This window comes from Synchiropus splendidus, chromosome 4 (assembly GCF_027744825.2).
Source record: "Synchiropus splendidus isolate RoL2022-P1 chromosome 4, RoL_Sspl_1.0, whole genome shotgun sequence".
In the NCBI taxonomy this organism is placed as follows: Eukaryota; Metazoa; Chordata; class Actinopteri; order Syngnathiformes; family Callionymidae; genus Synchiropus; species Synchiropus splendidus.
Window position 1 is genome coordinate 19,759,845 of NC_071337.1, and position 26,929 is coordinate 19,786,773.

General features: G+C 41.1%; 3 protein-coding genes across 6 annotated transcripts in view; 1 reads left to right on the forward strand and 2 right to left on the reverse strand.

Moving 5' to 3' along the window:
- LOC128757045 (cyclin-dependent kinase 17) overlaps positions 1-2,234 on the reverse strand; it is a 28,007-nt gene extending 25,773 nt beyond the window's left edge. The window contains exons 1-2 of one of the 3 annotated variants that reach the window (XM_053862050.1): positions 1,938-2,234; positions 616-667 (exon numbers count right to left, since the gene is read on the reverse strand). The gene's annotated coding sequence lies outside the window, so the exon portion shown is untranslated. Of the gene's footprint in view, positions 1-615; positions 668-967; positions 995-1,937 lie in introns of those variants that run through there. The other 2 variants (XM_053862052.1, XM_053862048.1) reach the window with 2 other exon arrangements.
- Positions 2,235-3,597: 1,363 nt separating this feature from the next.
- Positions 3,598-7,480, forward strand: phyh (phytanoyl-CoA 2-hydroxylase). The gene is made up of 9 exons (XM_053862977.1): positions 3,598-3,738; positions 4,744-4,805; positions 5,074-5,184; positions 5,604-5,772; positions 5,846-5,927; positions 6,219-6,400; positions 6,470-6,619; positions 6,912-7,046; positions 7,245-7,480. Exons 1-9 carry the CDS (start codon positions 3,673-3,675, stop codon positions 7,296-7,298), a joined length of 1,011 nt encoding a protein of 336 aa, XP_053718952.1. The 5' UTR covers positions 3,598-3,672; the 3' UTR covers positions 7,299-7,480.
- On the reverse strand, positions 6,392-25,606 carry plxnc1 (plexin C1). Of its 2 annotated transcripts, XM_053862976.1 has the most exons (31): positions 24,594-25,606; positions 23,273-23,398; positions 21,919-22,053; positions 21,724-21,824; positions 21,308-21,413; positions 21,086-21,248; positions 20,904-21,006; positions 20,760-20,832; positions 20,633-20,680; positions 20,261-20,394; positions 20,005-20,184; positions 19,647-19,755; positions 19,180-19,350; positions 18,947-19,111; positions 18,014-18,113; positions 17,835-17,936; positions 16,510-16,613; positions 15,980-16,021; positions 15,784-15,908; positions 14,843-15,041; positions 14,579-14,725; positions 13,484-13,652; positions 13,296-13,396; positions 12,778-12,850; positions 11,719-11,753; positions 11,525-11,620; positions 11,033-11,196; positions 10,821-10,968; positions 10,566-10,706; positions 10,425-10,499; positions 6,392-8,722 (listed from the first exon to the last, which is right to left on the reverse strand). In XM_053862976.1, exons 1-31 carry the CDS (start codon positions 25,563-25,565, stop codon positions 8,618-8,620), a joined length of 4,512 nt encoding a protein of 1,503 aa, XP_053718951.1. In that variant the 5' UTR covers positions 25,566-25,606; the 3' UTR covers positions 6,392-8,617. The 2 variants fall into 2 exon arrangements, 1 of the variants encoding a protein (XP_053718951.1); XR_008414386.1 differs by lacking the exons at positions 6,392-8,722; positions 10,425-10,499 and having other exon boundaries at positions 10,821-10,925.
- Positions 25,607-26,929: the final 1,323 nt, after the last annotated feature.

A 26,929-nucleotide genomic window follows, 5' to 3' on the forward strand; every position in this document is an offset into this window, starting at 1 on the left:
AAGTGCTTAATAAAATCCAGACCCGCTTGAAGGCATATAAACATTTTTTTAAATTCTTGTTAAAAAAAGGAAGGAAGTGACACAGTTTGGATAGTCCAAGTCTCTGATGCCTTGCGTTGCAATAAGGTAACACACAGGGATATATGCAAGGCTGTGTTTTTTTACTGTCACATTCAAATGTACCCACAGACACTGGAACCTCTTACTAGAAGCCCTTGCCTATACATGGGCTGATGACTCACACAGAACGCTCAATCTGAGTCTCGGAAAAGCATTGCTCTTGCACTGCAAGACTTCACCTCTGCAAAAGTCACTTCTTCTTGAGTTGCATAGCTTGACCAAGGGAACATTCAGGTTGCAGGTAAAGGATTGCGATTCCTTGAAAAAGACTTTTTCACACCTCCCTTTTATGATTTTCCATGGCTTAAGAGTTATCTGCAGCACTAACCAGATCAAATCTTGGTGTTCATTTATTTCCAAAATATCTAGTACTAAAATAAGGCTACACAATCCGTAGCATTTTACCCAATTTGTTTGGGTCACTAGGACTAGGGGCATTCTAGGAACCCACTCTAAAGATCATGGGACAGATGACACGCCACACTGTATAAATACCTCCACCGTCCGGTACGTGAACAGACTTCATGGAGGAATCTCTTCACTGTGGCTATATATTTTCAGAAGAGACAAGTAGAAGTATTAGAAGTATGTTTTTGACATGAGATGATGATGATGAGCAGGACTACATATCAATGCAGGGAGACCCTAAGATGACATGCGAGTCACCCATCTCCTAATTAATAAACAGGGTCGTTTAAGCTGCATAAAATAATTCAGTGAATGAGACTTTTTGATCATTTGAAATCGCACTCACAGGCACAGGGCATCAACCATCTTTGTTACACAAAAGGTTTTGATTGAGGCAGACATTTTGTAAACATATTCTGAAGGAAATACAAAAACTCACTCAGTATGAGACATGTGAAAACTGAAAGAAAAAACAAATAAATAAAAAAATTAACATTCGAGCCCCATTGGCAAAACATCTTGCAGGCTGGACACAGGAATGCCTTAGTTGTCATGGCACATTTTGATTAACAAAAACCCACAAACAAAACAATAGTGCAGGTTTATATTACTGCTATAAATACAGTATTTTGTTAAAGAGCACCAATTGTGTCATGTTTTAGCAAAATGAGCCCTGCCCACCAGTCTCGGTTTCAACTGATCAAAAAGATCACATCACAACCATTTATACTTTATAAAAGCAACTGCAATTGTAATCACCACTGTAATTCAATTTATTGGCATTTAAGGCAAACATTATACACTAAAGAAATACATAAAGCAGCCACATATGGCACAATTAAACGTTAGATTAATTCACCCCCTAAAATAAAGCCATCAGACAATAATAAAATAATAAATAAGATATACAAATATTACAATGAATATTAAATACTGTATAAAGGTACAATGAACAGTGAGTCGAGTCAATAATTCACTATTCTTCAGTATTTAATGCAATTGTGTAATAAATATTATACAATTTTTTGTGTTGTCATGAATTAAAATCCGAAATCACTATTGTGCACATTTGGTGTTCAATAGCAGATAATGGGCTCATTCAGTGGGAGATAGTGAGGAGTGCCAATACATGGCATACGTTATGTAAACAAACCAAAACCCTACGAAGCAGAAGCAATATTTTAGATTGTTCAGTTTCTGTACGGTCAAAACCCACAGTGTGATGGATTTATGGTAGTAGGCTACGAATGAAAGTGATAATGTCGTTAAACTTAAGCATCTAATGCATTTGCTTCTGTTACCGACGTTGTTAACCCCGTTAACTTAACCGCCGAATGAAACACGTCCGTTTCTAGTATGAGGCAACACCGAGAATGTTCATCTAAAAGAGGAGGGGCGAGCATTTTTACCTGAAAACGTTGAATTCCGTCGTTTCAAGGCGACTTTCCGGAGCAGTCAGGCCCGGATGTGCCCTCCTGCGTATTATCCGCCCACCGAAGTCGCCTGAAAACACACCAATGTGTTGGGTCACTTCTGGCTGCAAACGCTCCGACAGAGAACGGTAAATCCACATAAAGCCGAGGAGAGGTGTGGTGAAGCAGGCGCGGTAGAGCTGCGCTCCAAAATGTCGATGTTGTGGCTGTAGAGCAGTTTAAACCCACTGGAGGAGGACCCGCTGTCTCCCGAGCAGACGGGGGGGAGCGCGCACGTCTCCATCAAGCTAACACCACGTGAGACGACGACGGACTTCCGGTTAGATCGCAACATAAAAGCGCTAGAACGGACGCACTTGTCGAGCTTTATAACGTCCCAATTAAATATACTGTATATGACAAACGTCATCAACTATCAATTGACAACGATCATAACTAATATTGATTTTGTTCATAATAATAAGTTATTATATGCAACATGTAACTATAGCACTAAAATGCAGCGATAAAATGTAAATAAAATAGATGAGAATTCAATAAAGAAATGTATCCTCCGTGCGTCTATATTTAAAATCAAGTATGTCCCCTGATGGGGGCTTTGGCATCCTAGGTATAATCAGATAATAAACATCCAGCTTGCCATACTTGACACACTAATAACACTAGAGATCTGTGAATTAAAAACATGATGTGATGACAAGTCTACCGTGTCTACTTTTTTTGGCTTGAACAATGTTGTTCTGCTGAAATTTTTATATTTAAATTTCAATGGATGCTTTGTTGTATTTTTATTGAAAATAAATGGTTCAGGAAAGTAAAACATGAAACATCATTGATTTGTTGTCACATAAGAGATAAGTGATCAAAAGATATTATAGTAACTGTAAGTGCTACGCCGTGTATTTTAGGTATTTCTCATAACATATACACGGAAACTAACACTAGTATAAATGTCAGTTGCGAGTGGTAATTGATCATTAATGTATGAATGAGTGAATGCTTAAATCTGCGGAAAACATTTATAGATAATGGCCACTGAATCACTTGCAATGCTGTTGTCGCCATCTACTGGCTTAAAAAGTAAATGAAAAAAGTCAAACGTTTGCAGAACGTCACCTTGGTTAAATAATTGTTTTTAAAAGACCAATCGAAAAAGTAGTTCAAACAGAACAGGAAAACATTTGGTAACATTGGTTATTCATGAAGCAGTAATGTGAGTGACTATCGTGTGTGCTCCCAGTAGTCAATGACTATTGGTGTACGGAGCTGTGTGTGTCGTGTATGTCATTGATCTGTTTCAACAAAACTTTTGGGTGAGGTGGAAGGTCAGTTGTGTTTAGCAAACAGTATGGATTTGTTTTGCAATCTGAACATTAATAAATCAGTCGAGCATTTTTAAGGACTTTGTTTAAATATATACAGTATATCATCATGGTTAGGTATTTCATTTACAATCATTAGTTCGTAACTATAATCATTACATAAATGAGATACGACTACTAACTACAACATGTGGTAGAAAGAAAAAGAAAATAAATGATGTATCAACTGGATAATGTGCATGATTTTAACATACAAAGTTCGACAGCAAAACAAGTGGAAATGTCGATATTCAAATGTTGTTGTTTAACTACAGCTGTGAACTTTGCTCCACTCCGTCTACGTACGTCCACGGACCTCTGCAGAAGCGTCGCTGCGTAGGTACGGAATAATGTCTCGGGCTTCGGAAAGACTGAGAGTAATCACGGGTCATCTCAAGCGACCACCGGCTGTCATCGTATCTTTTTTTATTGTGATGTGCACCGGCTTTGTTTTGTTATTAGCGTGGCAGGAATGTAGCGGAAGTAGCTGCGCCATTAGCCTGTGTGGGCGGACTGAGTGGGGGGCAGCAGCGTTACTGTAGGCCGGGGTCTGGGTGACTAGAGCAGGCCTGCAGTCCGACAGTAAAACTTCATGTTTACGTATCATGTTCCACATTACACATGTGCCAGCGCGTAGCGATCCGTCTGCAGTTTAGCTATGTCTGAGGCGTTCTGGTTGTATCTCCCCTCCCCCCCAGGATCAACAAACAATGAGAAACTTAGCATCGATGTTTTGATGCCAAATGGCAACGATACACATTGTGCGATGAAAGATATACAGCTTCTATTTGTCTATCTCTGTAATCCAGTTATTGGATTTAAGTAAGAAGTGCCATAAATCATAAGTAAACAAACATGTAAACAAGAGGAAAGTGGAAATAAATGCTTAAATATCAATGGAATACGTTAAAATGTAAATGCATGTTTTCACTTTTATTACGTTTGTTCGCTTGTTTTTCTTTGCTTTCCCTCCATATTTTTCTATCATACATCTATGAACATATTTTTAGTGCCTGGGAAAAACAATAGAAAATGCTGTTCATTTAGGATAGCCGTCACTTACCTTTATTGTTTTCTTTATACGGGGTACACTGTTGGCTGAGTGAACTCAGTGACAGTATTTAAGTGTAAGCTACTACCTGTTTACAGTAAATGTTAAACAGTGAATTTAGCCATTGTGTTTATATCCCGGATTATATATAATTTCTGATTTTTTTTTTGCCTCAATAAATGGGCAGAAAGTGAGTATGTATCACACTGTTTTATTGAGATGTTTTTGTAGTTGTAGTGTAGATATTAGAGGCATTCAGTCGCACATCCTCTGTATTTAAGTATCTACTTGTGCTGAAAAATTGTATACCACCTCTTGATTGTTTTAATATTCATGTATGCTGTGAATTTCCTTCATCAATGGCTCTCAGGCTGCTCTGGGAACATCAGCTCCCAGTGCTGTTCACCCGTCTCATCTACCTCCGAGGTTCAGGTAACCACACATTGTTGAACCAATGGAAGCTCTCCATGTGACACTCTGTTTCATAAAATGTTATAGGTAGTGATTGTGCTCAGCGTCCTTTGTGTAATGGTCAACCTGAGTTTTTGTATGTCTCGTATTTAGGGTGACAACTCTAGTTTTAAATAAGTTCTGAATGTGTATTGATCCGTGTAAATTTAGCTAATTTTGGTCAATGAAATCTCCAGAAAAGTGAGCATCTACTTTTTACATACATTAATTGTTTTCCGTTTTCTCGCAGATACACTTTTAATAGTGACCTGCTGACGGCAGACCAGCGGCTCTTCTATGAAGAAAATGGGTTCATTCTCATCAAGAATCTGGTTTCTCATGATGATATCGATAAGTTCAGGTAACCATGGCAACTTCTTCACCGAGCTGCTGCCTAAGAGAGGGGCACGACAAAGTCCCTGATTTTGTTTTTTCATCTGTGAATGAGTTTTGATGATTGTATTCTCATTTGTCAAAATATGGGACGTCAACCGTGACCTATATCACAGGACGCACACTGCTGCTGGGCCCATTAAGGTCTGCAGGACAATACTTTGCTGTCGTGCCCAAGACTTGAATTGCACCTTTCTTTTTATTACACGGGCTGATACAGATGTTGGAGGCCAAAAGGAACCGAAAAGTTCAGATAGATAAGACATCAAGGAAATGCAAGTAAATTTAGAATCAAACTGTTGAACTCAAACTGTTGGACTGCATGTGCCAATACCCTCATGTGTCTGCCAGCGCTGATGTTGAATTTTATTTTTGTTTTGTCTTCAGGGACGAGTTTGAGCGCATCTGTCGACAGGAAGTGGAGGTTCCAGGTCTTATGGTAATGAGGGACGTTGCGATTGCCAAGTCCGAGTTTGTTGCAGATCAGAAGGCTGTTTCCAAGATTCAAGACTTCCAACAGGATGAGGAGCTTTTCCGCTACTGCTGCCTGCCCGAGGTAGCTGGTTGTAATTGTGTTTTTCTTGTTTTATTACTTATGTCGTTTCAGCATTGAGAAACTACTCTTTCAGATCCTCAAGTATGTGGAGTGTTTCACTGGCCCTAACATCATGGCCATGCACACCATGCTCATCAACAAACCTCCTGATGCAGGTACATTCGTCCTCAAGTCCAGATTTTCAAGTTCCTTGCTTTCCGACTGCCCGTCATCCCATGCACATGACTAATGGTTCCCACATGATGGTTGGCATAAAACTTACTGTAAGATTTGTTTTTCTTTTTCTTATTATACTTGCAAATTAACTTGTTTTTTTCCACTTTAAATCCATCTCAAAACATTTTATTCACGAGGAGAAGCTCAACATAATAAAATGGACACCAGGCTGGTAGTTGAAGTTGATTTTGGCTATTTTACACTAGAAAAGTCGTATTTTGTTGCTGTAGGAAAGAAGACTTCCCGTCATCCCATGCACCAGGACCTCCATTATTTCCCCTTCAGACCAGCTGATCATATCGTCTGTGCTTGGACTGCGATGGAGAAAGTGGACCGACAGAACGGCTGCCTGGTGGTCCTGCCTGGCACTCACAAGGACACGCTGAAGGAGCATGACTACCCAGAGTGGGAGGTATGGAATAGATAAACACAGGTTTCTGTGGAGGAATCACACACACACACCTCTGCTTTTGTCTCGCAGAACGGAGTGAACACGATGTACCATGGTGTGCGTGATTACGACCCAGAGCTGCCAAGGGTTCACCTGGAGATGGAGAAGGGCGACACTGTCTTCTTCCACCCGTTGCTGATTCACGGATCGGGCGTGAACAGGACTCAGGGATTCCGGAAGGTACTGCCTGAATTTGAGAGAAATTCACCATGATGACTTGTTAATTCACTGGCTATTATACTGAGCACAGCAAGATTACTTGTTAAATATCAGTTTTCAGTCATGAACTCGCCACATAGAAAGGCAGGACATGAGAATTGCACACGTGTATACCAACATGCAGACAAGTCCAACTATGAAAAATGAAAATGTAACTCATGTGTTGAAAGCTTAGCTGATAAACCAAGAAGAACTGTTGCACAGTTTTAGTCTTGTGGGTGAGTTTTCTTATGATGATTATGTGTGTGTTCAGGCCATCTCATGCCACTATGCCAGCGCTGACTGCTACTACATCGATGTCATGGGAACCACGCAGGAGAACATAAAGAACGAAGTGATTCAGTTGATTCAGAAGAGATATTCTTCATCCGAAGGGATCACCTTCCAGGTGGGACGAGTCATTGTTTCTACATGACTGAAATTGTGTGTTGTTTATTTATATTTTTCAAATGCCATATTTTCATATGCTTACTTTGTTTATAAAATGTACATCTTGCGACATCCTTCAAGTATTCAGCAAAGCTGTGATCCTTTGAAGAGCTCAACGGAACTTAATAAATTGTCACTGAAAATATATCATTTTCAGGACTCTTGGGCCTTCAGGGGCCGCCTGGTGCAGGGAGAGAGGACTTCACTGTGATGGAATCTTCTGAGAGGAGATGACCGCTGAGCACATTTCACCTTCTAACTTTTACTCAGAGTACCTCTAATGGTTCATGTTGTACATGATTGCTGACATATTTTTAACCTGATTATCATATTTTAGATCAGAGAGGAATTGTAAGGGATGTTTAATGAATGTAAAATCAATCAATAAATATCAGCATTGACTTTGGGGTTTTATTGGTTTGCGATGAAGATGTAGGTGGGAGTCAATTGATTTATTTATAAATAGATTTTTGATGAGAAAACCTTAATTCGTCTCCTGCCATGGCGAAGTTCAACTTGTCAAAGCAGCAAACATTGAAGCATAAATGCCAGCCACGAACATAAAGTATAAGTATACATAAAACAGCCATCCATATCAAACAACAATGAATGCTGTAAAAATAAGAACATTGCACAATTAATATACTGTAAATGAAAAAATATTAAGACAAAATAAAGTAATAACGTAAAAGAGTATTCGAATAAGATGCTCAAGAAAAGACATCAATGGAAAACAAAAGTGCTCGCTCTTATACATCTCATACATCAAGGAATACCATTTGCTTGGGATAAAAAATAATGTAAAAAGGGACTAATAAAGGCTATTTATCTATCTAAAATGCCTTATGTGTACAGACGGAACAATATTATGTTCTAACCAGAACATGACTGTTACACCTTGACTACTGTTCCTTAGTTGTAGTTCTACTAAGTAGAACCTCAACAGAGCAGAGTGTCATTGTTCAATACACTGAGGTTTTCATTGGGAGAGTCTAGAACGGACAAGATCAGAGGCACAGCTCATAAGGCTGGATGACTACATTGGGAGGCCCAGACTGTTTGGACACAAGAGGCGGAGATGGCGATATTAAAAAAAAGTATGGCGAAGGAGGACACATAAAGATCGATGCTAATCTAGCAAGATCTAATATCAAGTTAAGATGGAGGAGACTGGATTGCTGTGGCAGCCCCTGAAAACAGTCCAGACATATTTTCATCGCGCCATAATAGCCAAAATGTGTTTTTGTCTTATACATACAGTCCAAAACACTAAAACAATTCGAAACATCATGTTTGACAAAAAGTGGACATTTGTGCATAGAAATATTCATATAAGCTTTTTTATTGAGGTTTGCAAGTAATGAAGCTATGATTGTCCTTATAGTCAGATGGCACATGTAAAAAGTGAATTGAGAGTTAAAAGACGACTGATGCTGTATCGAGAAGTGTTGTCAAGGCACTGAGAGTGTGACATCCTCATCTTTATTCCAGTAGTCTTTCAATGGCAGCAGCCCAGACATCAGCGCAGATTCACGACCACGCTCGGCTTTTGACTCCTCCGAAGGTGTTCTTGATGTCAGCAAGGTGCTCCTTCATCTCTGCCGGAGCTCCATTCTGGTCAAGCTTCTCTTTGATCTGCGGATTAAAATTCACGCTAACAACACTTTTTTTTCATAACTGGCGATGCCAAAGGCCATCAAGAGCACGTGGTTTGTATAAATGCCATTTAATGTTTACCAGTAAACCAAGTTTTGGTTGCAGAGATGAATTCGATTGTAGATTTTAATTAGATTTCGAGATTAAATTCAGTTCTCCATATGCACGCAACTGTGAAACTATGATTGTAAACTGTGTACAGTCATTTCTTGATAATTGCAGAGGTAGCGCCTCACTGTAAACTGTGTACAGTAATTTCTTGATAATTGCAGAGGTAGCGCCTCACTGTAAACTGTGTACAGTCATTTCTTGATAATTGCAGAGGTAGCGCCTCACTCCGTCCTTTAAAGCGCCCCTTTCTGGGGAGGGTAAAAATAGCATAGCATTGTACCTTCCCCAAGTCAGTACTGATTCAGCAAATCCTCTGAATCAATTCACCACCTGGCCATTATGGACACTGTGCATGTGATTTGGGTTTAATGGAGGGAAGTCACACACAACCAAACAAACACCAAAACAAAGGGAATACACTCCCCTGGGGATCTGGAGGGGTTTCATTCATTGTTGTATTTAAAATGTATTTTTAATACACAAAACTCTCAATATTGCATTAGCGAGTACTGAGACTCTGAGTACTCTGACTCTGAGTTAGATCAAGCCGTGTAGATGATATAATTGTCCGACTTGAAGCAGATCAGCGATCACATGATTGAAAGTTGGTTCAGCATTTCTCGATGTTATGATTGAAACTAAAATGGTGTTGTGTAGTTCGTGCATTATTTATCATTGACCGCCGTGAAGTTATTTTTATTCAGCTGGGCTGAGACTCCAGCTGCTGGGCGCTCTCAATTGTAGCGTGGAGTGTGGGCCTGGGAACAACTACATGGTGGACCTGAGCAGGAACTGAGAACGCCAACATGGATTTTTTTCTGACATAACGTACAGTAGAATACAGTAGAGACTATAGGTTCTGGTACAAATGTTCAGTGGATTATGTTATTTTTCAGGATGGCCGCTGCAGCCAAGGACCAGACTGTGCAAACCAAAACCACTTATTCACACTCAAGAAGCTTTTTTTCCCAAAGAGTCATCACTTGTTTGAACTTTATTGTCCATCAGAATCTGTGAATCCTACATCTAGGGATGCACTGAATTGAAAATTTGAGGCTGATGGGAAAGTCAAAATTATTCCCACTTGTGTTGAACCGCACCTCGGTTAGGTCAAACCTTTGGTTGGGCTTCTACTGTCAAAACCGACACAACCTATGCGTGTCAGACAGGCTTGTGTGTGTTGAGGTATGAGTGTTTCCTGTGTGTTGTGCAGGTCTGCTGAGCGCACAAACTTGCAGCGCATGCACATCGGGTTTGCTGCTGCTGCTGCCATATTTGTCATGTTGGATCCATTTATTTATATGTTGTACATATGTTCATTTATTTTTTATTTTGTAAGTATGTCACAGTGTTTTGTATTTCATTTTTTAAATAAGTAAACTCTAAACCTGCTGAGAGCTGAGAGAGTTGAGAGAAAAAACAAAAAGAAAACAAAAGAACTAGATGACAAATTGACTGATTATAGCAGAGAACCAGTCAGACAGAGGGGAGCGGTTACACATGACATTGTGGTCGTGTGATTTCTTGAAGTTCTAGGCTGTCATGTTGGCTGCATGTTACACAGACTGACCTCAGAGAAGTATCGCATGATGAACTTGAGGAGCTCTGTGAGGACAGCTGCTTTGTTAAACTCTTCCTCGTGCTTCTGCAAGCAAAGACTTGGTTTTGATCGTCTTCATGTTCCGTGATCCATGATAGTCAGCACCCGTACCTCAGACTCTTCTCTCAGGAAGTTGTTAAATTCTGCATCCGCCATTGGAGGAAGGTCTCGAATCTGCTTGTAGAACGTCTTCACTTCCTGCTTAAACACGGGGATATCTCTGGCGTACAGGAGCTTGTTGGTTGGTGCATGCTGCAACAGGCAATGATAGAATTCAACGTAGATTGACTCTTCTCAAACGTGGATGCCCCGTACTTCTGAAAACATCATTTATTGTTGGCACAGAAAAAATGCTGTGTACTTCACCTTCCCCAGCTGCATCTCACTGAGCGAGAAGGAGTCCATGAAGGCCTGAGCGATGACAGACAAGCAGCCATCTAGATGTGATGTTTTCTCCATGTCAAAGACAAACTGGGGATTTTTCATGATGTTGATCCAGAAGCGCAGTGGCAGACTGCGACACAAAGGACGATGAACAAACACTTTTGAGGCTTTCATTCGCGCTACTGGCTCTTCACCTGTTGGTCTTCCAGATGTGAAGCACGTCTGGATCTGTGATCTTCATGTTGTCCGCCTGAGTGTCCAGGAAGTCAAAGAAGTATTTGACAGCCTGATGGGCTCGCCCGTGAGTATGACCCCAAATGGACCTAAATAGGTTCTCCACAAATGAATGCACGGCCACCTGAGGGAGACACTAGGTTGGATTTAGCTCGCAGTTGTTCACAGTGACACTAGGAAGCACTCTGCTACCACTATCTCATCACTCCATATTCACACCTCTGACACATGTCCTCATTTACCATATCTGTCAACCGCATTTGTCGCCTTTCACTTCTCCTGTTTTCAGGTATTGTCATCATTCTCTGTGTAACATGTTCCATCTGCGTTTGGACTCTCTCGCTGTTACTCCCATTGTGAAACAACTGATTTTAATGGATTGTGTTTTTATTTTGTCTGAATGTAATTAAAGAATCCACCCTTCTTCGGAGAATATAATAGTTTCATCTTGCCTTTGTGGAGAGCAGCTTGGTGAGGTGAACTTCTTTGACTTTTAACTTCTTTCTCTCTGGATTGTTGGTCTGGCTCTCGTCCACATCGGGATCAATCTGGGTAGAACACAAATTTCATTTTCCTGCATGTCCCCAATAATCTTCAAAAAAAGGATTTAAAGAAACATTTAAACTATTAGATGTCAGACTCTTACCAAGTGGAAGTATTTTCCAGAGAAGTTTTGATCATCTTGAGGTGAAAGAGAGAAGCATTTGAGTTGTGCAATCGAATTTGGAGTGACTTTGATGCGACGGCGTATTACGCGGCGATGGAGAAAAAAAAAGGTGGCGATGGGAGCCATGATGACAAACTTCTAAGTTTGAAACTCAGTTACAGTGTTCTTAGGCTAGTTTAATGGGAATTGCTTTTTTCTCCTCTTTTAAACCTAAGAACATGATGTTCAATATTCTCATTAATAGATGCACTCATGCACATATTAGAAATGCATATACGGCCTCAACAGTGTGTTCAATACGTGTTTATTGAATTAAACTATGTTCCAAGACTATTTTTGTTAGACTCAATTTTAAATAGACTCAAAGAAACAATAATGAACATGTACAGTCCAATGAAAGCCTAAACAATGTGGCTAATGTGAGCTAAAGCATTTCATTGTGACTCAAACCAACTGAAAAGTAACCTTTAATGGACTGCTATTGTACTCCCACACAGCACACAACAGTTTCCCGTGACAACAGGAAGAACTTGTACATTTCAACTCACAAATTTTGACTTTAAAATCTCAGAAACATATTTTTTTGAAACTCAGAAATTCTCACTTTAAACTCTCAGAAATACTGACTTTAAAACTGTTGCATTTCTAATATGTGCATGAAAACCTGTGCATTAATGGGAATATTGAACATCATGCTCATAGGTTTAGGAGAGTAGAACAAAGCAGCACACAGCCTTTTCCCACCAAACTAGCCTAATTGAAAGCTCTAGTGTACGGGAAGACTAACAGTTGCGATTAAATTGAAGTTGCAATATATCTTTACACCATTTGGGAGAGCTGTTGAATTGCTGCTGTGGGGCGCTACATTCTGATAATTAGAGGAACACACTAACTTATGAGTTTCAAACGCAACAGAATTTCTGAGTTTAAAACGGAGAAGACCAATACGCCGCTGTAAAATTTTCAGAGAATAGTGAAAAGTAAAATACTTAAAACAGGATCTCGATCCTGTAAATACTAAACTCATCTGCTTTGTACCTTTGACACTGCCCTGGGGGCGGAGAGTGGATTTACTTCTTGGGAGCACCTTGATAGTTGCTCCATCAGGCACCTGAAGAAGCACAACACACTGAATTTGTTGCAGCACACAATTTAACATTTATCTTTAAATTGTATATGGTTGAACTGTTTTGTCAACCATTTAATTTTTTTGCTGTCCTTTATGAACATATTTGAATTTCAATGGTGTCAGAAGACAAAATTATAGTCTCTATATATACAGTCATGTTAACGTCACACAATTATACTTTTACTACAGCTGAGACAAAACAGTAGAAAAGAGGTTCAACATTTCAACATTTGTAATAATATTGCAATAATAATAAGGGGTAAATAAAAAAAACAAGTTTCTCAAATATAATTTGATAACAAAGCAAACAGCATCTTTAACCGTGAATAAACATTTGTGGATATTTTATATTTTTTGTAATGACTTCATCAAAACCTTACTCTTTTGATTTATTATTATTATTTTTTTACTTTATTTATTTTATCACCTTGTAGTGCCTGAGTGTGTTGAGCATGGTCACTTCTCCAATGACCTCTGAACTTGCGTCAACCTCTTCTAGAGCCACGAATGAACCATCTCGGTCAAACTCTGCAACACAAGACAAAGGTACTGTGGATGACGGTCCACATAGAGGAACAAATTACTTCAAGAGTGTCATGGACAACAAAATCATACCAATGGAGAGGTCCCTGAGCAGGGTGCTGTAGGAGAAACCAAACTTTGTCTTGAAGGAGGACAGTATTTTCTCTTTCACCTGATCCACTGCGTCACAGTCCAGAGCGTTGACCTCCAGGGGCTCGCTGACCTCGCCATCACTGCCCACCGGAAACAGAACCTTCAGTTTCTGCAGAGAACAGGAGAAGGACTGGCAACTATTTCTCATCATACGTCAATAGTATTAAAATTAAACATAACCACATTTCTGAACAAGACATCAACAACAGCAATTTAATAGTATCCACGGCACTTCAATCTCCTTTCTGTGGGACTCAAACACTTCATCTAAACACTTGTGCCTTTTTAAAAAAACACATCACAAAATTTAGCAGAATGAAGTCATTGCACAAAAAAACAAACATAACAAACAAACTGAAACATATGCTAAATATGACATTAACACAGCAACATAAAGGCAGAAGAAAAAATCCATGAACACAAAAAATGACTAAAACCTGTTAACCCCATGTCCCAGCAACAGATCGGTGGTGTACTGAATACAGATGAATAGTCATGCGGCTCATTCTAATCGAGTGCACAAACATCATCAGTCTTCATTCTGCAGGTTTGTGGCACACACATGGTTTGTCCTAATGGATGGAAATTAGCCTGAGTTGAGGTGGTGGTTCATAATACTTGTGAAAATGGACGCTGTGGGCCATTCGACAGCAAAATATTGAAGAGCAATTATTCAGTCAATAGACAACAGTGGAATTCTGACTCACTGGCTAACGTGTTAAAACAAAGGACAATAGCTATCTTTTGTCTGAGACAGTTTACGTGGCAGTTCCTTAATGTTGCAGGTCCTAGTAATGGCACCAAAGTACACTTCTTGCACAACTTCCTCCTGTGTGGCTAGGTGGCCAACCACACTGTTTCATTACGTATGGGTTTTTTTTCCAACAAGACAAGGCAACGTGCTTGGTGACATTGGTGACTAAAGTGCCCGGGGACCTTGTTCCACTCCATTTGAATCATGTTCACAATGGGAATGTTAAAAACATTTCAGGGACAAACACTAAAAGCAAATAAGTATGACATTTGTGTGTGTACCAGAGCGCTGAAGTCCTGAGCCTGCCACAGCAGCCAGTCCTCACTGAGTGTGTAAAGAGCTTTCTCAGTCACACAGTCCACCGGGCCTTTACTGATCTGCTGTGTCAGAGCACTGACCATCAGGAACAAATGCTGACCCACATTCTCCTGGAAAGAAGAGGAAGCTCACTGTCACCCAAAATGGGCTAAAAACTGCACTTCCACTTTCATCACAGCAGACTTTTGTTAGAAAAATAACAGAAAAATAGAACAGATGTCACTGACCCGCAGAAAGCCATACAGGCAGATGGACATCCAGTTGGACAGCAGCTTCTCCACAATGGACTCTGTGCGTCGTAGCAGCAGTTTGGGCTGAGTGTTGCTGTTCTGCTGCATCAGGTCCTTCAACAGAACCTCCATCACCTTTGTCAGGTAGGTCAGCTTGCTGTGGAGTGCGACGGTCAGAAGCGATGCCACAGTGCACCTGGATGGGAGTCACAGTACATTGAAATGAAATGAAGGATTGAAATTTGTGCATTCGAAGCTGCAAAGTGAGACGAGAAGGAACATGTCTGAACCCCCAGAAAGGAGAATGATAGCGTATAATAATTGGCGCAGAGGAAGTAGAATCCACAAAGCAGAACCAAGGTTCAAAGGCAAATCAGTAGTTCACTCTGAAATGTCATGTGTCCATGCGTCAGCAACAGGTCTAAAATTAAAAGTACCTCTAGTTACATCATTTACTTCATATGGTATTGTTTTTTTTAATACAATAGAATAGTTTAGAGTAATTTTACACACCAATCCAAATATGCAGACAACACACATAATATTATAAATATTAGCTGCTGGAGTATTAGCTGCACCCACTAAATTTACAAAGAAAAAGAGATCTTGGTCATACAAGCCGCACTGGTCTATAAGCCGCAGGTGCAGTGCATGAAAAGTCAGTAGTGCACCCGGCTTGCATGAGGATCACTATGCATAAGGATCACTGAAATCGTTGAAATAATTGAAAATGGAGTCCAGCGAAAACATTTTGAGCACATTAACATGGTAAATAGAATGACTCAAGGTTCAATGCTTTGGCAGCATGACCCTCTAAGCCTGTAATAATCCATATATTAGCTGCGTTGTTGTATAAGCCACAAGAAAAAAGTAGTGGCTTATAGTCCAAAAATTACGGTAACTGTGTGAGCTCCATCCAATGAAAAACACACACTGACTTATCTCTAATGGTGAAACTTTTCTGCTCCTCCAGAGCGTGAACCATGGATGTCAGGAAGAGCGGGTCCTGAATCAGCTGCAACAGGCCTTGGCAGCTCTCGTCCAAGTTTTGACTGCTGCCGTTCTGCTCCAAGAGCAGATACAAGTAAGACACTTGAGAGTCGGCGTCAGATTCGTCAGGAGCTCCAACCTTACCTGACCGATATCTGCGATACAGGATGCCATCAAAGCTTCGTTCTGAGAAGAAGAGGAAACCATTGTTTCGGGTGGTCAAACTAAACAGTTATCTCCTCAAGGGGTCTTGTTTGCATGGAAAGGGGCATGAGATTAATGATGATATCAACGTGGAATTTAGTCTATGAATTTGAATTTAGTATTTTCGCTATTCAAAACTGACACTAATAAATACAGTCAACAAAACTTTCTGCGAACATGATTCAGGGGAACAGATTTTTAGTTATTCATCTATTGTGGTTTGTTGTTGAATGCTTGTTCATATATCACTCTGTAAATATTGTTGTTGAGTGTCCTCACTCCCTTTTCGGTAAAATTTGTTCATTTGTAGTCTTCAGTCTGGAGACAAAATAACACGGCTTGCGACTTCCCTTCAGCCCACTTATTTTTCCTGGTCCGAAATTTCTGTCTTACACTTCCTCTACACACCTTTTAATGAATAGTTGTCAGATAACCATCTAGGGAACTTGTTGGGAACTGTTTTCATTTACCTCAGGGAAAAAGATTCTTGAGGCAAAATGCTTGTAGTCAAAGAAGGGAATTGCTCCCACGTTTTGAATCAGGTCTGCTCTCTCCGTTTGCAAGTCCACAAAACCTGTGTCAGGAAAAGTAGGCAGTTATTGTGGGTCCACACCATGAACATTTCAATAACTGGACACTCTCAAGACACCAAAAAAAAACATTCTTGTGCGTTAAGTAACATTTTTGTGGGACCACAAAAAAACAATGAGTAAAAAGGAAACAGGTGTTTTGTGGTCAACGTCACTTAGAAGTAGAAAAGTAGATAAAGACACCATTTCATCATGCTGTGTATTTGGGCTGGGACTTTCTGCAAGGTAAACGCAACATGAAATGACATAAAATCTTCAAAAACCATTCCTGTATTTCGGTGATGTCACTAGCATGCACTTCACCTTCTACTTTTTTCTAACAATAAAGTTAAAAAAAAGTATAATTTTTTTAAGTGACAAAAACAAACATTTTTCAGAGCGTTTGTTTAATACTCTGTACATACATCTTCAGTTCAGGGTTGGGGCGAGTCCATCACCAGTCCATCCCAGGATACACACACCATTATACACACATATACTGTATATAACACACACATACACACCTAGGGGCAGTGTCCAAGACTGTCCAATTCACTTAGAGAGGATCTCTTTGTGACATGGGAGGAGACTGGAGAACCCGGAAAAAACTCCATGCAGAAATGGCACCTGTACAACCCCGGAATCGAACCCTCAACCTTCTTGCTACACGGCGAGAGTGCTTAGCACTAGGCCACTGTGTGGTCTTTAATTGCACTGCATTGTTGTTATTATTATTACTCAGATTGAAACTGATCTGCACTGTGACAATCTCCCGACGAAGGCTTTCGGCAAGCCGTCACAGATCCAGATGGCTACACTGACAGATAAAGCTACTCCATAATTCATGCTTCCTGCCCTCTCTAAAAACCTTTGCAGGGGTCATTTTCCAGGGAGATCTACTGTGGTCACCTGACACAGTGCTTTCCAGCTGCTCTGGTCAACCTAGATTTTTCTCTTCTCTTAGCTCTCCAACAATATCTTCAGATAGATCCACAGTAAATATCAGGTACAGACGATAAGCTTGGTTGCCAGGGTCGAGCACAGAACAAGGTGGGTAGGAGCGGAGTGAAATGAGTAGGCTTGATTCAAAACCCTGCAACCATCTTGCTGTGGACAGCACTTCAAACGTCTATACCCCCAATGCAAAACTGAAAACTTATGTTAGGTTAATCTGTAATCGCTAGGGCTGTAAGAGTAGGATGAAACCTTTAAAAGACAGAACCTACCTTGTCTGATATCATTCCTGATGTCCATTTCCAGAACTTCCATCCGCTGGTTCATCTGGACTGTCAGCTTCTTTTGCTGCCTCTTGTAAACTATCACCACCACTGAATGGCACAACCAGAAAAGCGATAAAAGTACCAGACTGTAAATGCTGAATTGAAAAAGGTAGTGTTTATGTTACCAATGAAAATGATGACAATCGGCAGCAGCAGAACCAGCAGAATCACGAGAAACATGGAGGATGGTGACTCCAGTGTGACTGTTGTCTCCCCGTACATAATCTGGCAGACCACAGCAAACAACCAGGAATGGTCATGTTTTCATTGTACACAACGTGGCTGATATACTAGTAACATTTGCACATCCAAAATAGTTTAAATAGTTTTTAGAAATTTCTCCTGAGGCTGGAGTCGTGACTGATGTACTAAGATGAACAAGAGCATTGGTGACTCGCCTATTTAAATCACATTCTGTGTTTCCTAGTTTGCACCATGCCATGTTTGAATAGACACGTGAAGTCGCCTGGCACAACACAAGACTGTCTTATTTAAATGTGCTTGAATCATGAAAAGCGTCAGAACTCAATTTTTGAGTTCTGCCGACTGTGAAACTGCAGTTGGTGGAACCTGCTCACTGTCTTCAAACTCTCCTTTGCTTCTATAACGTGCCCAGAACAGTTGAGTCCTTGTATCTGCCAGCAGCAGTTTTATTCATCTTAGTATAGTCTGCATGTTTTTTTTATAACCTTGCCACTTACCTACGTCGACAGGGCCAACACAGGAAACAGCGACAAACCACAAATTCAAATCTGAAGACTGTGAAACTGCAGTTGGTGGAACCTGCTCACTGTCTTCAAACTCTCCTTTGCTTCTATAAATCATGTGACTCTTGCAACACTTGCTTCAGATGTAACATTCAGAAGAAACAAACATACGCATACATCGTCAGTTAACCAAATAACCTAGCATGTCTTTGGAGTGTGGGAGGAAACCGGAGTACCCAGAGAAAACCCACGTGCACACAGGAAGAGCATGCAAACTCCATGCAGAAAGGCCACCAAACCTTCTTGCTGCAAGAAGGATGCCATGTGGCCACAACAGAGAAGCAACCATACCTTTATCTCCTTAAACACTTTCACTGTGTTTCTGATTTCACAGGTAAAAAAGTCTGTGTTATCACTTGTTCCTCCAGAGATCATAACACAGGGATACTCTTCACCATTCAGCACCCCCCAAACTGACAGCTCTGCTGTCGTCATTTCCAGATGGTCTGCTTTTTTCTGCAATAAGAGCACAAAACAGCCCTTTGATATACACCAGTCCCTTCATATCAGAAACCTGCACCGACCTGTATGGTGATGCTGAGGTCGTCACCCTTTTCAGTGGAGGTGAAGCTCGTGAACACCGGGTCGGGGTAGTAGATGATGTTTCGAGGGCAAGCTAATGTTTGGTTAGCAACTCTGAGTGACACACTGACTGTTGCTGCTTCTTTAACTGCTGGCGTCTCATAAGACAGATTCTGTGCAGGGAGAGAGGAGAAGATTAAATGAACCGGATTCAGTGAACAAAGTTCCAAGCAGTCACAGAGTTGTATATAATTGTGTGGAAAAGGATCGAAGGAAGGAAAAATATAACAAAAATGACCCCAGATGGGACACTGCAACAATGTCATTCAGTGTGATTTCTATGAATGTATACTTTTAATATATATAATTTAAGTTTGTGCACAGTGTCATCTTCTAGAAATTATAAACAACATAAAATACACTATAACACTGAATAGAAGAAGGAGCATGTGCGTGTGCGTGGACTCACTTGATGCGTACTCGCCAAAGGAAATTTGATTTCCTGTGGTGTTACACTGTGAACGATCCCATCCACCATGTCTAAATAAGACCCTGAGAGCGTGATGTTCCTCTTTCCACTGAAACAAAGGTTGAGAATGGAAGGATGAGATGATTGCCATGAACTTGTTTTACACAGTTTTGGATGGAAACAGGAAGGAAACAAGAATATTGCGCAATTCCTCTTTGGGCCACCAAGATAAGAGACTCAACTTCACACTCCGTTTTGTAAAATACGATAATAATTTTGGCGGTAGAGCGAAGATTATGTGTTTACACAGGAGTGTTTCAGGGTAAATTTATTAACCCGAGCAGAGGAGAGACGCTACCTGATCCAGGAGCTGTTTGGCATGACGCTGCTGCAGGTCGGTGCAGACACGTAAGTGACTTCTGCACTGCCATGGCAACTGTCGTCTGGTAGCACGACACATATGTTGACCACTCCTTTTTGGTCAGCAGGGGGGATGTGAAACACCAGATTTGTCTCAGTTCTGTTCAACACAGCGAACCTAAGCAAAGCACATGGTAGACAGTTTAGATGAAAAAAAAGTATTTCATACGATAATTCAACCAGAAATGACTCACTCTCGAGGGGTGCAGTCCAGCTCAAACTGAATCCTCCCTTTAGTGACTTGACTGAGGTTTTGTCCTGACAGGAGTGCATGGTTTTTGCCGTAGAAGGACACAGTCTTTGGGGTGACTGATGTGATGTTCGGCATCTGGTATGAAAATACAGAATCAATACATATTTTGTTTTTGTGTTTTCATCTCTGATTATAGTGCTTCTTCCCCTCAGTCATCAGACTGTTAAATTTGTGATCAGCCTTTGCTATTTTATTTTATTTTATTTGATTAACAGCGCTTTATTTCGAAGCACTTTCCTAGTTGGTGGAACCCCCCACTGACCATGGCAATAAATTCTATTCTGATTATGTTTCTCAATATTCACACACTCACAGAACTGCTGGTCCCCGACTCCACAGACAGACAATCGCTGACCTGCACCTGGGAGGTTTGAATAAATTTAATGTTTTTTTAAATAAATAGAATATAATATAGGTAATTGCCATCACGATGACATTACATTTCCAATATCACTGTGCCAGGAACACCCGTTACCGGTCCAGCTGCATCCAACCGAAACGCACTGTAAACATCTGAGACAGAAAACAAGGATTGAATGTAAATATCACATGAGCTGTATCAAAAAATAAACAAGCAGAGTTACAGAGCAGAGGTGCGTGGTCCTTTGATTTCAGTGCAGTTTTGGAGGGTCACCCTTTCCTGATGTGTTGACCGCCCAAGTTTCATCTTAAGAAGGACGTCCGTACCTGTCGATGCAGAGTGACACATCTATTGATCAGCTGTTTCCAATATGACTGATGTTGAGGAGAAACTCAATTGACTGACTTTTGATGGGAAGCTTGCTGCTTGATAAGACGCAGGTGCATCCTGGGAAACTCTGAGGAAGACCATCCCTACACAATACGCCAGACCTCCCAGAAAACTGACAAGCAAATCCACCGCGAACCTCTCGACCTGCAGTGATGTGAGCCTGGACCTTCAGTGCGATCTGAGAAAGGTTCTAGAATTAGGTAACAGAGAGTCTTGACAACTCAGCAGCTGGTTTACCTGGCCCATGCTTTGCTCAACAAGCCTGTAGGAGACCACCTTCTTTTGGTAGCTTTCAGCATAAGAGATCCAGTCTTCACTCTGGCATTCACCCTCAAACATGCACCTGCAGTTTTTTAAGTGATTGGATAGAGAGGTTATTTGTTCAAATGTACCTTCAAATTCATGCTCTTCCTGTACATCCCATAACCTGGTTCAAATAGCATACCTCAGCGTATCAGAGCTAAACCACTGCCACCTTATCCCCACTCTAATACATCAGTGAAGTCATACAGAATTATCTTTAGGCCTGGACCGTCACACATCCTGATGAAAATGTAATGTGAGTAGCTGGTGACACGAGCATGTGATGTGAGGGTGATGTTTTTATTACGCATTAATACATTGTTACACCTCAACAGGTGGCTTCACCAGACCTTTGTTCAGGACCACACCAGACACATGTCGGGTCCTGTGCAGACCAGCAGTCCTCCAGACGTGTCATTGCACTGCACTTTGACATTAGAACACGCTTGACCTGCAACAAGCCACAGTGGTTTTGACTTCAGCCCACCACACACACACACACACACACACACTCACACACACACAGCAAACGCCTGGATACACACCTGGTTTTTGAAGGCTGCGTACAAGTGCTTGCCGTCCGTGTCATCAATGTGCATTTTGGGAAATACTTTGCGATCATTGCTGGTGTGGTAGAGAACTGTGGGACATGTTGTTTGAAAGTTGCTGTCCACAGAGAGCTGCCGAAAATAAGAGGAGGAATCATGTTGAATGGCCTTATTTATCAATGAGTGAATGAGGACAGCTAACTGCAGTATGTTGTTCCATGGGGTACTATCAGGGTTATGCTACAATTTCTTTGCTTGATATAAAGAGACTCGATTAAAATACTTCAAAATGGCAATTTTATTTTAAGAACATAAAGCTAGCACCACGTCTACAAACTGTATCAACACTAAACCACAATATCCCCCTCAAGATGGCCAGGAAGGAAATGAACTAACAGTTCAGTGATGCTATCAGTGAAAAAAAGCTGTGAAAAGTTTACTTGTATATCATTTTAGCTCCATCTAACATTTACATCTTTGGATATTGGATATGGGCTATGATTATTGGTTGTGAGAGAAGATACAGGCAGGACTGCAGGGTCTTGCTGATGATTGCTTGATTTCAAAGGCTCTCCAGACTGTCCAAAATCTGGTGCATAACTTACTAGATGCAAGTCGAACCACAAACGTGACGTACAATTTATTTTTGGAAATAAATCATGTTTCAACTTAGTTGGACAGCACTGCTGAACAACTGAGATGTTCTGGACATGCCTCAGCCTAAAGCTCGCAACAACTGGATGATATGACAGGACAATTTTGCAACGTCATGTCAAGTCACAGGCTCTGAAACAGAGCACATGTATGCACATGTCAATGGAAAACCAGTTCCTAAAATCTAGATTTCACAGGTTGTGTGTGACCTTAACTTAGAATATTTAACTGTATTCAACTCAGTATTTATCCTCTGCTATGTTCACATAGAAAACCTGGTGAAACCATTGTTAAGGACCAAACAAATGTATTTCTCTGTAAATCATTGCAATCAAAATTATCTTTACATTTTTAAAATATATAAAGCATCTCCTAAATGACATCAGGCTGAAGTTATCCGAACACTCACATAAAAGATCTACACCTGAGGCCTGAAAAGACATCTGAAATTAGACCCATCGTGAAAGAGGTTATTGTTGGGTGGCAGCTTTCACTACAATCCTTAAATCATATGAGGAAGCGCGCATGTTGTACCGTCTTATGTGCATTCTTGTCAAAGTCCAAAGGAAATACTATAGAGTTCATCTGAGCTCAGTCAAAACTATTGACAAAATGAAACTGAAAATTTAGCAACTCACCAGTAAATTTGACTCTTTTATTTTCAGACGACACACTGCAGAGTATTTGTAAAGCTTACTTTAGTCAGCTGACCATCTCCTGTCCCGATGAAGAAAACCATCCACGTCCTGACTCTCGTAGCCAACACGGCAGTCATGTGATTCTTTCGGTAGAGAACTTTCTTTGCACTTAGCGGATCCTTTGGCTGAAAACAGAAACATTGACATCATTCTTGATATGAACAATGGCATGTACAATGTACAATTTATCGACATTCAACTATGGTTTTCAACTTTGAGAAGCTGCTCACACACCACTGTTTAAGTTCCAAGGTCGATGGAGCCGAAAAATGTGAATGACTTAGCTATGAGACTATAGACTATTCACAGTTCCATGTCATACGCGCTCTTCCCACTAACGGGCTTCACTATTGGTTGGGACTGGTAGGGATCTACATCGAAAACTTACGGGTCCTTAGGACTGAATCCGACCCACGTAATTTTTGGTGGTCTTGAAATATCTATAACTGGCACTACACACTCAAATTAAGTACAGCATGAGGTCATGAATGTCAAAAATGAATGTAGACAGAGGGGATTCGATAAAGATAGAAAGTCTTGTTTGTGTTTGAATGAATGTGTTTCGTGTTATGTGTTATGATTATGAGTACGAGTTTCACAACGACCACAGATATGTCTCATGGGACAACAGTCCATTGAGGATTTAAACTGGGTTTGATATTGCATTCTATTTCAACTCATTTTCCTGTTACTGAATGCCAGGACAGGCTGTCTAGCACATTGAAATTTTGGGTGCCTTGCGTGACTGAATTTGGCCCCATGGTCAAAAGGTTCTGTTCTGAACAGGTGAAATGGGTCAGATGGTAGATGAGGGCCTGACTGGACCATGAGGGGAGTGAAGAGTTCTCAGTGACCTGTTGAATAACCCTGTGGAACAGGGGAAATGGCCACCTTCAAATCCGTTCAGCCCAGATATATTTGAAGAGATTTTCACCTGGTTGTTCTTTATACTTTTCTGTGACGCTGACCTTTGCGGTCATACTTTTCTGGCATTCTCAAGACATTATTTAAGTATTGCTCTTTCATGTAAATATGTAAATAATGTTCATTTGGGAACTCCTGCTCCAGTTGTTCAGTTACTTCCCTCACAGGTGTCCAGGTACATCAGTGAGTGGCCTGGGCCAAAACTGAACTCCTGGTAGTTCATTACATTTAGTTAATAGACTGAATAGTGTTTTCCAAAGTTTAGTTCTAGGTTTAGTTCGACATAATTACGTAACAGCAGGGTGTTGACAAACGCCACAGACACTCAGCATTGGTGGTACTAAATAACGTCACATTAAATCTACATTAAATATGCGATTATAAGAAGCATCCTACCAGTTCGCTGTTGCAAGAGCCAGTCGTCTTGAAGTCTGGGTCACAATTATCATCCCCACTGAAATCGGGAGTGATGTCGAATAAGACCAACTCGGTGCTGGTGGGGCCTCCATCCCGACTGAACACACCGGCCCAGAGCACCGGATCAGAGCTCGGTACCACCGATGACGCTATGAGTCGGGTTTCATTCCACGGATACTCAAAAGTCGCTCCCCGCGCTGACCTCATCGTGTCCCTCTTGTGTTCTTGTGCCTGCATCCAGACCAGTCGAACCTTGACCCCCCTCTCTTCTTCCTTCCCACCCCTTTTACCCTTCATTTTAGGAAACACGTTCGACAACAGATAAACGGTGGAGTTCATCTGGAATCCGTCCACAAACTCGACATCGTGTTTGCTACTGAAAACCGTGTTGGTTCCGAAATCTGCCTTTGAGAATATCTCCCTGCGTCTCTCCTGGATCGTGTCGTAGAGAAACACCACATTGGCGTCAGGTAGGCAGCCGCGGACCTCTGGCTGGTCTTTGACATGCTTCAAGGCCGTTAGAATATAAGTCACACGTGCGCTGGAAGGCGCCTTCACGTCCACCAACAAGTTCACAGACGAACCGCCGCGCATCGGACCCACCAACACATTCTCCTTGTGGATGAGAGAGTTGATGTTGTTCAGGTCCAGCACCTCGCAGTAGCCGCACACGCGCTCCGTCACCCCGCAGCTGACCAGAGTTCGATTCCTGACAAACGGCAGCAACACTTGAACTGTCAACGTCCCATTGACTCCCGTCAGAGTTCGCCTCTGTGCTAAAGCCAGGTCGTGGTTGAGCTGGTAAAGACTCTCATCCGTTGCGATGTACAGGGAGCTGTTGCCTACAACCAGGTGACGCACGTCTCCATCAAGAGTGAAAGTTTCATCCACCATCGAGCTTCCCCCTCCGGTCACCAGGAGGACGAAACTCAAAGCCAGCAGCTTCGACATCTTGTTTTAAATCATCCTGTTCGATGTGGTTCTGCTCTCATCTGCGTCGATAGAAAGGAGAAGTGCACGTGTTGTAAGTGGGATGGTGCAACTGTGCGGTTTTCTGTAGCGCTACTCCCCCACCGTTACTTGTGTCTGACAGCTAAAATATAAGTCAGGTTTGTGTGTTCATTGCGATTTTTTTCATGAATGTAATATCAAAGTAACTGTTGTTGCAAAGTAACTGCTGTTTTTAAAACAGAAACAATAGTAAAACTACTCTTGACTCCAATTGCAAAGAATTCCTTTTTAATGATAATATGTGGTCACTTGTCACAATGTCAACTCCGGTCTATTATCACCGTAATGTTCCGCCAGGACGCGCACTTCCTGCGGATGGCTTGACTTAAATCACGGAAGCGTCAACAGGTTGACCCGAGTTTTGAACCATCTCATTTGAAATTGAGCATTCAATACTTTAATGCTTTGCAGGTAATATTACCTAGTGATTCAATGTCACCGTTTGTTTCGCTTTTATACATATATATATATATGCGATACGAATCAATAATTATTTTGCAACAAGAGTATTGTTACAGATTTATTCATTTTTCATCTGGATCTTCACCTCCGGGTATTATCCGATATGTGATTGCCACTACTATCACCCTCCTCTTCTCTTCAGAGATGGCGAAGTGGGCAACTCATACCCACTGCACTGGCGTCTCCTCCTGCCTCTTCTGACTCTCACAAGAAATCACTATATCATCCGTTTACATTATCATCCATCCACTCCACTTAACCATAGTCAACAAGAAGAGCTGGTCTCATTGTCCTCACACAAATGCTGCACAACATCCACACACTTCCTGATTCCTCATCCATCATATTCACTAGTCCATATACGACTTGGCTTTCTCAAGATTCAAGGCCACAGTGCAGTGTCATCTAACTGTTCACACTGTACGCATTAATCCATCCGTCCGCTCGATGATGGTGATTTCTCTGAGCATGGTCTGAATAGCTGTTTTCCACAAGTCCTGTATAGAGACATGAACTTGATCCCTCCATAGTTACTGGAGTTCTAAGGATCTCCCTTCTTCTTTACATCCAGAGTTCTGTACAGTATAGTCTACTTGTCATGTCAACGGTATCTTACATTTTCATTTTTTTTGGCAGTGATCTGTTGGTCTATCATCGTGAACACGGTTGAACAATTAACCTTTTATTTTATGTACTGAATATTGTTGTTGTTTGTTTGCTTTTCAAGGAAAAATCAATAAATCCACATTAATCTGAACTTAAGTTCCCATAGTATTTACAAATAACGTTCTGCCTCTGTAAACACAAATGAATGACGAGACCTGTAAAAATGCGCATGCGCA

Excerpts from the sequence above, each read along its gene's own strand:
- phyh (XM_053862977.1), top strand. The coding sequence starts at position 3,673 with ATGTCTCGGGCTTCGGAAAGACTGAGAGTAATCACGGGTCATCTCAAG. Across the intron at positions 6,620-6,911 it reads GGACTCAGGGATTCCGGAAG|GCCATCTCATGCCACTATGC; the intron begins GTACTGCCTGAA and ends GTGTGTGTTCAG. Across the intron at positions 7,047-7,244 it reads CCGAAGGGATCACCTTCCAG|GACTCTTGGGCCTTCAGGGG; the intron begins GTGGGACGAGTC and ends TATCATTTTCAG.
- plxnc1 (XM_053862976.1), bottom strand. The coding sequence starts at position 25,565 with ATGTCGAAGCTGCTGGCTTTGAGTTTCGTCCTCCTGGTGACCGGAGGG. Across the intron at positions 18,114-18,946 it reads AAGTGTTTAAGGAGATAAAG|ATTATGTACGGGGAGACAAC; the intron begins GTATGGTTGCTT and ends GTGGTCTGCCAG. Across the intron at positions 11,621-11,718 it reads CTGGAAAATACTTCCACTTG|ATTGATCCCGATGTGGACGA; the intron begins GTAAGAGTCTGA and ends TGTTCTACCCAG.